This window comes from Mus pahari, chromosome 4, assembly GCF_900095145.1.
Source record: "Mus pahari chromosome 4, PAHARI_EIJ_v1.1, whole genome shotgun sequence".
Lineage (NCBI taxonomy): Eukaryota > Metazoa > Chordata > Mammalia > Rodentia > Muridae > Mus > Mus pahari.
Window position 1 is genome coordinate 114,882,177 of NC_034593.1, and position 11,447 is coordinate 114,893,623.

The 11,447-nt window shown below is 39.7% G+C and overlaps 1 protein-coding gene across 14 annotated transcripts in view; it reads left to right on the forward strand.

Moving 5' to 3' along the window:
* Camk2d (calcium/calmodulin dependent protein kinase II delta) overlaps positions 1-11,447 on the forward strand; it is a 247,575-nt gene that overhangs the window by 163,718 nt on the left and 72,410 nt on the right. For all 14 annotated transcript variants that reach the window (XM_021197000.2, XM_021197012.1, XM_029537955.1 and 11 more), the window contains exons 5-6: positions 5,951-6,016; positions 9,451-9,523. In XM_021197000.2, coding sequence (XP_021052659.1) covers positions 5,951-6,016; positions 9,451-9,523 — 139 coding nt within the window. The remainder of the gene's footprint in view (positions 1-5,950; positions 6,017-9,450; positions 9,524-11,447) is intronic.

The window sequence follows — 11,447 nt, forward strand, 5'->3', positions numbered from 1 at the left end:
TGGCTGAATAATACTTGATCATGTATTTATGCATTTATGTGTGTGTGTGTGTGTGTGTACCTGCATGCTTGTGTTTCTTTGTTATTCATCTCTTGATGGACATTTAGGCCATTTCCATATCTTCTCTAATGTGAGCATTGTAGCATTAAATGCAAGTGTGTTTTGGTGGGCTTTTTCCCTTTGTGTATATATCCAAGAGTGATCTAGCTAGATTATTTGATAGTTCTGTTTTTCACATTCTGAGGATCTTCCATACTGATTTCCATAGTAGCTGCACTGATATTTTTTAAATGACAACCATTCTGACCAGAATGAGTAGGGATTTTAATGTAGGTGTGTATATGTATGTGCACACATGTGCAAGTGCAGGCCTGTATGCTTATAGAAGTCAAATTCAGATGGCTTAGAGCTCAGCAAATAGGCCAGTGTTGGAAATTGGTTCTAATGCTTTGTCTTATTTCCCAAAAGCCACACTTCCAGACCTGAGGGTCCCTGCCATCAGCTGCCTTCCACTGATAATAAAGAATTGCCATACAGCCAATGGATGGGCAAAAAGATGGGGTGGGACTTTTAGATTATGTGGACAAGGGACCAAGGGATGAGAGGGAGATTCGCCATGACTCAGAGGGAGAAGGTTCAGACTTAAGAGCTGCAGGAGAGAAAGCATCCAACAAAGTAGGTGGAAAGGGAATGCAGTCCTTTGGGGCAACTGCCCAGAATGTAAAAGGGCAGCAAAGATAAAATATAGATTTAGAAGGTGTCGGGCCAGGAATACATAAGGGGGCTATGTGCTAGCCTCAGGGAGGTTTAGAAGTGCCTGATCATTGAGCTAGTTAAGGCATTTCAAAATTGATCTTTCATTCTCAAATCCAGAGCACTCTTGGGCTATTTCAGCATGCACATGACCCACCAGGAGCCAGTTTAATTAATTCACTGCTACTCAAGCCCATCCCTCACTTGCCTGACTGTATCTCCTGAGCGCTGACAATGTAAATGTATTCTTTGGGTAGAAATCTTTTCCACATGCTTACACAAGAAACACTGTATGAACTGAGCCATTGAAACTGCTCCACAGTCCTCGGTGTAGCTTTATGTACGTTTCCTTCGTGGCTAAAGGTATTTAAATGTATAAAGGTATATAAAATGTATTTATTGGCCCTTCCACTTTTTTCGAGATGTCCTTGTTGAATCCATTTGTTCATTTATTGATTGTGTTCCTTGTGCTCCGGGTGTTTAATCTTATATATTCTGAATATTGATTCCTGGTCAGATGAATAGTTTTCTCCCATGTGGTAGGCTACCTATGCATTGTGGCACTTGTTGCCCTTGCTGTGTGGAAGCTTTGTAATTTGATAACAATCCCATTTGTCAGTTCCTGCTACTATTGTGTTAGCTTTTAGCCTCTGATTCTGAAAGTTGAAAGGGCTTCTCCTACTAGATTCAGAGTTTTCGGGTCTGACATTAGATCTTTTTTCCATTTTGTTTGAGTTGATTTTCGTGCTGCTTAAGGGAAGAGATCTCAACTTTCCAATCTAGTGAAGGGTTCTCTCTGCTCCAGTGTATGATTCTGGTCCTTTCACCAACAGTTAGAAGACTGTGGATACACGGGCTTATATCCGAACAATCTACCTCATTCTTTTGACCTGCATGTTTTTATTTGTGCCAGTATCCTGATATTTTTGTTACCATGGTTTTGTAGTATAATTTGAACTTGGGTATTGTGATACATCCTACATTGCTTTGTCCCTCAGATTTATTGTATTGCCTTTGAGGGATATTTTTTTTTTTTTTTTGAGGTTCCTCGTGAGTGGCAGGATTGGATTGTTTTATCCCTTGCTGGGAAGAGTTTTCTTGCAATTCTGATGGGGGATTTCATTAATCTATAGGTACCATTGGCTATCATAACTGTCTTCACAGTGTTAACTCCTTCAACCCACAAGCATGAGATGTCTTCCCATCTTCTAGTGTCCTCTTCAATTGCTTTCTTAAGTGCTTTGTTGTTTTCAATACAAACAGCTTCAGTCTTTCTAGCTAGGAAGTTCAGAGTGGCTGTTTGTAGTTTTTGCTCTGTGTTGATTGAATCATCTTTTCAGAGAGTAAGGCTCTTACGTCTGGGATTGCTTTCCCAACTTCCTTCTTGTCAGATTCATTGCCGGTACATGGAAAAGGCACTGATTTCTGCCCATTGATCTCTATATTCTGGAACTTTGAGTAAATGTTTTCTAAGCTCCCTTGGAGGGCTAGATGGGCGTTATAGACAGTGCTGAATACTCAGAGTCTCCCTCCTTTCCACACCCCGCCTCAAAGATTCTTAGGCCAGTGTAGTCACTGTCTTATATCTTACCTTTGCAACTGAGTCCCTTCCCATTTTGCCTCCTTTGCTCAGTGGTTCTTCAGAGGTCTCTGGGATACTGCTGAGGTAACAGGGATTAGGTGGGATTAACACTCCGATAACCACGCAGACATAGTAGCTATGCTGGCACTCAGTGTGGAGACCAGGCTGGAAGTCTTGCCATGTTGGGGACAGACCCATGAAATAAGCTCTCATCAACTTTAGTCTGACCAGTGACTGGTCTCCATCCCTTACTCTCACAGTCCAATGGTCAGACCCTAGTCAGAAGATGAAAGCTCATTGAGTGGACTCCTTAACCATAAGTGTTTTCTGCTCAGTCTCTCAGAGGCTCCTGTGAACTTCCAGAGACACATTATTTCCAGGTTCTACACAAAGGAGAAAAAAAAAACTAAAGAAAGCAAGTGCCCCCTACTTTAGCAGTTTCTTTAGAAAAAAACCTTAGTCTTCATTACTTGGCTTTTTTTTTTTTCCTTTTAAAAGTATAAACAATATCACACAATTGACATTTGTAGAGATGGAGTCAACACCCTGTCCAGGTAGGTGAGTAGCTTGAACAGCAAACATTTACCTCAGATGTTTCTGAAGACAGGGAGTCTGAGATCAGGGGTTAACCTGGACTGGCTCTGACCCTGACTCCCATTCAGCTTGCACAGGGTTGACTTTTTTATTACAGCTTCATAGGCAGGGAAAGGAAGAGAGAGAAGTCTGTGACATCATTTAAAGGACCCTGCCCTCATGCCCTTCCACAGGCCCCTACCTCTAAATGTGGTCCCATTGGATGTCCCTGTGTGAAAGGGAGAAGACATTTTAATCCATTGCACACATGGAAGTAGCAGTGAATGTCTGCTTTCACTGTTTACCATTGTGGAAGGCAGTATGCTGGGTGCCATGTGGACAGATGAACGTGTCACATTCACAGCTGCCGCCTCAAACTTCTGCCACAGTCACTAGATGAAAGAACACCAGACACATGGGGACAAAACAAACCCAGTGAACAGAAGGTCTCTGTGTCTCGAGAACTCCCGTTTGTAGCTTTGAGTTTTAGATTTGTTTGGCTGAGCTCATGGGATTCACTGTTTAGCTTTGCACTTGACACATGAAGAGGGCTTAACTTCTTACTAGCAGGGAGGATTCTGGTCCTGTTTAACAAGATTGCATCTTCCCTGTGGTTAGCTGAGCCCTGGTGTTGCTTTCTGTTTTCCAACATCTGCCCAAGACTCCTGGCTTTGGCTCTACAACATGGGGAACCAATTGTCACCTCCAAATCTGCTATTTGAATCACTGTGGCTGAGCTTTAACTTCTGGGACCCCATCTTGAACCATACCCGCCACCTTACCTTGTATTATTCATGGAAGTTTACAAATATTTCATTCAAGATGAAATTACTTGTAATCATTTCTAGGTAAATGCATATGAACTAGAAACAAAAGGATAATTAATTCTGAGGAGGAATACAGCATGAATCAAAATCACCTTAAATAATACAAGCAGCAAATATCTGTCATTTTTATGCACAGAGCATCCTATTTTGAGTAGTAAATCATTCTTTTCCCTGTAAGTCCTAACATTTCTGAGATTTATAAACAGTAATTAATGATTCAAATCTATAATTGATATGCTTCAGATTATAGTAGAACGCTGGCACTATTTTATTCATAAATGTCTAATTGTTCAATTAATCTGACAGTTTATTCATGGAACTGATTTAATTTATAGCAGTATGAAACTTTGCATAGCTCACTAAAAATTTTCAAAAATGCAGTAGGTTAATTTTGTGCTCTATTAAACAATAATGCGAGTATGAGAACATATTCCCTTTAAGACAGCAAATTTTACTCTAGCTTCTGGTTTTTCTTTTTATAGACGTTTGTCGTGTATGTTGCTGTTCCATTTAGAGGGAAAAATATTTTAAGTAGAAGAAGGAATGAGTGTGGAAAGATTAATTAATTTCTCTAGGGTACATTGTAATTTCATTATTATAGGATCCGAAAGAAAAATAGGTATTTTCACTTATCGATAACAAATAAAAATAATGACTTAAATTAAGTGTACTATGGTCTTTAGTGGGGAAAAAAATTCAGATTATTGTCTGTATAATGTTTCTGTGAAACTAGTGATTGGAAGTAATGGAACCCACATTGCTAGCACTCACAATGGAGAGGAGAGAGAGCTACTTCCACAAGGGTTTCAGTGGGCATGCAGTGAAGAGGAGAGAGAGCTATTTATATTGAGCATGCAGATTCCACTCTCCAATCCCTAGAGTGTGAGTGCTGCTGTCTGGGGGAATGCAGTGCTATCATGATATTCCAGAACACGGGAAGCCAAGCAGGCAACGGAGAGAACAAAAGGAAGTATATAATCATGGTCTAAGATCACGCACAAGACTCTACGCCATCCGTTGATGCCTTTCTAAAGACTGAAGGCCTGTGATTGGTATTGTCTTTACTGGAAAGGCTGTGCTGGTAGTGGTTGCCAGCTGGACTGGGCAGAGTGCCATCTGTGCTTCGCTAGATGCTTTGTAGCTCTTGGCCTCAACTTTGTGGAGAATAAACCTGTCTACCTGAATTGTGAAGCTTTGTAAGCTAGCTTTCTACACATGCTGTGGGGCACACCATGTGAACAGATACTAGTTACAAAAGGCACCCCAGAACTGAAACCTTCTCTTAAAACCCAAACACAGTGTAGTGGAGGAAGGAGTCACACATATGTACTAATAGAAGACCCATCTCACCGAGAGTAAAAGCATTCATACTTATATGAGATACCACTTTTCTTCACTAGATAGATATTTTCACTTATTGATAACAACTGCTAGGAATGATGTAGCCTCTGGTCATCTTCCCAATTTGAGAGAAAAACATTTTGGAAGGCAGCATGCCTTCAATGCTCCCCACAATTTTAATGGGTGCCCTTTAACCTGGCAATGTGACTAGTAAGAATTTTTCTTCTAGAATTAAGCTACGACATGCAAATGTGTGTGTGTGTGCGCGCACACAAAAATATAATAACATTAGTTGTATTAAATGGGGAGAAATATTTCCAATATTAAGAAATTACTTTGATTTAACATAATATGAAAAGCAGAGTTTATTTACCAATGTTATATTATCCCAGACTTTTTAGAAAATATCTTTGTATACCTTTCAAAAAGAAAAAAATACATGTTAATAGAACACACATAAAACTGAAGAGATACACAGAGACATAACAGACTTCAGAGCTACTTTTAACCTACTTAGCATCGCCGTGCATATCTCTTTGCTTATAAAATGTTGCTAATCAATGCCATATATTTTGTCAAACCTTAATCAATATCTATAAAACTAAAATGATGACTTTCTTAGAAACCATTTTATGTAGGAGATTTTGCTATATATATTTATTACATATGGAAAATTTGTGGCTTCTGGATCTATTGGTAATATAAACCTGAGTGCTAAGAAACTAAATGTCATGTTTCAAAATAGTTGTGTGATGTTTAATTTATCATTGAACAACAAACAACATGAGGAAAAGAAGTCTGTACGAACACTACAGACTTACTCATGCCTAATTCCTTTCTCTCATCCTGAAATGTGTTCCTCTTGGATTGACAGAGTGACTGGTGGCGAACTGTTTGAAGACATAGTGGCAAGAGAATATTACAGTGAAGCTGATGCCAGGTAAGTGGCTCCCCCTGAGCAGGGTGAAGACTCCTCATCCTTCTCCTTGGTGATACTTGCTCTAGAGACATATGTATCAGCGTAAGTAGATTATGGCCCAGTCTTTGAGAGTCTCACAACCGCCTTGGACTTCTCTTTACAATAAGTCATCAGGGAAGTTTCTCTTTTTTCATAGATCTCCAGGAAGACTTTTAGAAAAAAAAAGAAAAATTATACATCTGTTTGAAATCTTCCTTTTAGTAGATTTCCACTTGAGCTAGCCATATTGTGAAGGCTTAGTAGCCACCATGGCTGTTGTACCAGGGGGGCAGAGCATTCATCTCATGACAGGAAGTTCTACTGCAATGTGACATGTATCTAGTCAGCAAGGAGGTCCAGACAGCAGAAGGCCTCAGTGTCCCCGATACAGTGTTGCTTTTAGCATGGAACGTTTTGGACATGTTATTATAACCATTGGGAGGCAGATGTGAAATAGCATTTACTTTGCTATTTTTGAGAGTTCACAAGTAACTTCCCAATTGTTAGTTAGCAAAAGGCTCACGGAAATTTTACAGGGAGCTAGCATTTTATCTAAATTTAAATTTCTTAGGCTACTCAAATATCCTTTTAGAATAAAATGGTATTAATCTACTTACCTTGACCTGCTTTGACTTGTTGGTGTTAATTCTGCTTCTGTATTCTATAGTTTCCACTTATGGTGAAAAAAAAAATCTATTGAGGACCAATTAACCCAATGTAACATAGTTGATGTTTGAAAAGTAAATCACTGGCTGGCTGCCCCCATCTCTGCTGCTCTCCTGGCTGCTCAAAGCTGTAGTAGTCCAGGGATGCCCAGTAACACTCAGCTGATATTGAAGTTCCTTGAGAGTAACACATAATATGTAAAAGCTCACCTTTCACCTAAGTACAGCAACTGCCTACAACCCTTTAGAGATGAAGGCCAGAAAACCAAGAATTCCAGGCTGTGCTATAGGGTTGAAACATTGCCTTAAATTAAAAATTGGGATAGGAATAAAGAAATTACTGTTTCAAAAAGTCAGTATTCAATTTCTTTTTTTTTCTTGGTTTTATGGCACTACATTTTCATGGCTCAGTACTAGTGTTTATGATATTCTTTGCATGTGACTGTACCTGAGTACACTGTAATCTGTAATAGACATTTTGTTGTTAGAAGCAAATTCTATTTGACCTGTCCTACGATGAATAAATCCTTAGTTTTAAATCCTTACATTTGTTCCCAGGAAAGGGACCTAGAGCAGTTTTGAAGCAGTTAGTTAGTTGCCCATTTGTTAAGGATGGGCAATGATTTTAATCACAGTATCAATGAAGATGGTAAGTTTGGGGCTGGAGAGACAGTTGAACAGTTAAGAGCACTTGTTGTCCTTGTCTAAGTCCCAGGTTTATTTCCCACAACCCACATGGTACACATCTGATAGTGGCTCACCTGTGACTCCAGTTGCAGGGAATCAGATGCCTCCTTCTGACTCCTATGAGCACCAAGTACTCATGTGCACATACCTACATGCAAAAAAACAAAAACAAACAAACAAAAAAAAGACTCACTCACATAAAATAAAGTAAATATATTGAAAAAGGAAAAAGACATGTAGAGAAAATTTAATCTACTTTACCTTTTCAAGCTATGGTAAATATATTGTTTGAAAACTTGTGGTTGAAATGAACCAGAGACTATTTTAAATGGTGGCCGGAAGTTTAAATAACAGGACAAAGCCCCACAGATTGGGAAACTAATTCTAGAAAAATTTTAGGATAAACATCCCACATGAAATCAAGAATAATTCTGTTGCCAGATATGACCATGAAGAAAGAAGCTGTCTCCTCGCAACCTTTATTATTATTATTATTACTATTTTCTTTATTTACATTTCAAATGCTATCCCGAAAGTTCCCTATACCCCCCCCCCGCTCCCCTACCCACCCATTCCCACTACTTGGCCCAGGCCTTCCCTGGTGCTGGGTCATATAAAGTTTGCAAGACCAAGGGACCTCTCTTCCCAGTGATGGCCGATTAGTCCTCGCAACCTTTAAAACTTGATTGGCTTTAGCCCTTAAGAACTTAGGACTAAAATCCATCCTCACTAATAGAGAGTGGTATAGTTAATTTAATATTAATTTTTTTTGAAATTTTTGTCATAGACCAAGTATGTTATTTTTAGTGTTAGATAAAACAGAAATATTACAAAACAGTGTGGGATTCACATTGAGATAAAAGAATCACACAGTTAAAAATAATGAGTAATAACTAAATAAACGATGCAGTCAATGTACTCCAGTGAGGCAGCTTTAGTGGCCATATCAACTGACTTGGAGCCAAAGAATCACAGTCGTCATGGGCATTTTTGATATTTGTATTGTTAAGAATGAGGCAGTGATTGCTTTTATGCAGTTCAGTAATTTGCTGTAGAATGTCATCATGTTGCGCACCAAGTGGCTGACAGTGTTATCAGGTTGTCCACTCTTCCTTGATTCAGAGGACACCCTTTTGTTTGTACTTGGGTTTGAACTGCACAGTCAATGTGTACAAAGACGTGTCAGTGTGGTATGTTCTGCATTATTGTGTGTCAGGTGACAGCTTATGGGGAACTTGGGGCTGCCAGGCAAAAGATTTACCCTAATCTGATTAGCAGTTGACGATATCCGTAAGCATCTAGTAAGAGTGGCATCCCTGGTGCCTTTTAACATGGCAATAAGTAAAGGGTCCTTCTCTAGAGTGGGTGGAAATAGAGTTCACAGTTTCCAGTTCCCCAGAGGATCTTAAACTTCTTTGCAAGCTCCTTGGCCCCTCCCCAGAGTCTTCTTACAGTGAGCAGTTTATTTTATGGGTCAACTTTCGGTCCCCTGTCTCCTCTTGGAGCTTGCATTTATTTTCTTATCCCTGTGTTGTACAGGAAGCACCCCTTCTAAGTCACTGGTACGCGTGCCCTTCCTCTTTTTTTGAAATCCCTTTCACTCGCCACTTCATCTGTGTCTACCCTCTCGTGTCAACCTGTTTACTTGTGACCTCAGATCCTAAACAGTTTAGATTGTGTATGACAAACACACGGAAAGTTGGCATCTCTAGATAATCTTTCTAGACCATTTGGGGAACTAAAGCATCCAATTTTCTTTCCGAATATGAACCGCAATTTATCTCACTTATGCTTTTATCCATACACCAACAAGAAGCACAGCTTAAATTGTTTTGTCTGACTATGTCACAAATTCTATGTTGGATGTCATTTTAGTAAAAATCAGAATTAGCTTTATTCAACGTTATTTAAATGCTGGTGTAAAGCTAAGAAAAGTGTGGATAAATATAATTTTGTTCGTTTGTTTTGTTTTGTTTGAACCTTTGTTTTATTTTTTTTTAAATCCAATGTGATTATGTGCCTTTAAAATGGTCTCCCTCCCATTCTGCCCTTGTATCTTTGCAGTCATTGCATACAACAGATTCTAGAGAGTGTAAATCATTGTCACCTAAATGGCATAGTTCACAGGGACCTGAAGGTCAGTATATGAAGTCCATAAATCTGAATCAAAGACGTTTCTTTGGTTTTATTCTTCTGGGGAAAGGGCAGCGGTCGGGGGGTATTTCAAATGGTGTTCAAAATGCCTTTCCCAACTCTATCTTGAAATGAATGATGAACGACAATGCATGCTGCCTTTTCAGTTTGCTCCTCTACAGGCTACATATACATCATAGCAGGAAGGGAAGAACAGCATCAAAACGGCACACGGCGTTTCCAAGCAATACATTGCCAGAGTCGGTTTGAGGGCAGGCTTTTCTGAATTGTCCAGCATTGGCCTGGAATGAACCTGGTCTGTGATGTATGTCCGCCTGTAGATTTAAACACCACTTCTGTTCTGAGACCATGGGTTGCTGAAGCAGGACGACTGGCTACACATTGCTCACCTGAGCCTGACGAACCCCAGGCAAAGGGTAACGATTGCCAGCTAGACAGCACACAGCCCAAGATGTCCATGATTGTCAAAAATTCATTACGTGTCCTCAACTTAAATCCAATGGTGCCTCGGGTGCTATTGGGACCTTTAGAACCATACTTGAAAAATGGGAAAGAATTGGCAAAGAGTTTATGTGTATAAAGTGATAACATGCCACAACTGCAGAGATAACATCTGTGTTCCTGTTCATTTTCTGGAAGAATTTATAACCAGGAAATGAGCTCCAGAACAAAATGATATTGTCCGCAAAATGCACATCATGGCTCACGGCTGGTAATATCCCCATTGATCTGAGGTAGTAGTCACTCTCCTTGAGCAATGTGTTTCTGTGACTGAAGGAGTTCAACCACAACTCAAGTTGTCCTCTAGCTTTGCTCTTGAACCCGGTCTCTCTGAGGATCTACAGACAGTGAGTGTAAGCTTGGGAACTAACACACGCCCCCTGGTGTTTGCATGCAGTCATTGCATTCAGCAGATCCTGGAGGCTGTGCTACACTGCCATCAGATGGGCGTAGTCCATCGGGACCTTAAGGTGAGTAAAGCTGTTGGAGAAGATGAAGAAAGAGCCACACAGTTTCTAATGACTGTTCAGCTGCAGTTATGCCCGGAAAGGCAAACACTCAAGCAATACAGTTATGTGAACTCGTTCCATACATGAATCTAAGTGCTTCCCTACCACAGCCTCCATTCATCTCCTAACATAGTTGAGACTGATAAATTCCTGTCTTTCAGAAAGGAATAGTTTCCTAACATTAACAATAAGTAACATGCTTTATTTCCATAACCCAGGGAATGGGCATGGAATTTAACATGACTTTAAGATTTATGATTTTCTGTACACATTGATCATACATATCTAACATTATATAAATAATTTTAAAAAGTATTAACATAGCTTAGGTTCAGTGATTAAGTGCCATTTTGAGCCCTGACCTCATTTCCCTCCTATTAATTCTTAAAATTCTAGGACTGTAGGCTTCTTGATTCTTTTATTTGAATTTCTACAAATAAAAATACTAAGGTCTCTTAGAAATAAGGAAGGAAAAAGATTGTACCAGACCAAGCATATAAAGCACAGATTTATATTTTTTTTCATTGGGAACCCACTAACTTGTAAGAGTTTACGCCGTTCCCGTTACCACTGAGAACAAGAAAACTTTAGGTCATTTGGAATGAGACAGGCTAGGGAAGTCTTCCGCTAATTTTCTGTTCCAACCTGCTCATAACTTTAGGCTTACTTTTGATATTGTTGAGAAACAGTAAAACTTACAATGGTAAATGAAATAAAGCCATAGGGTGTGGGGAGAGAAGCTGATGTACTACACAGTATATTATAGTTTCAGACCTTTGTTTGCAACCCCAGCATGCCCATCAGTACAGAGGCAATGTAGTGTTCAGTGGAAGGACTTGAACCCCACACCCCACATCTCTCTCTCTCTCTCTCTCTCTCTCTCTCTCTCTCTCTCTC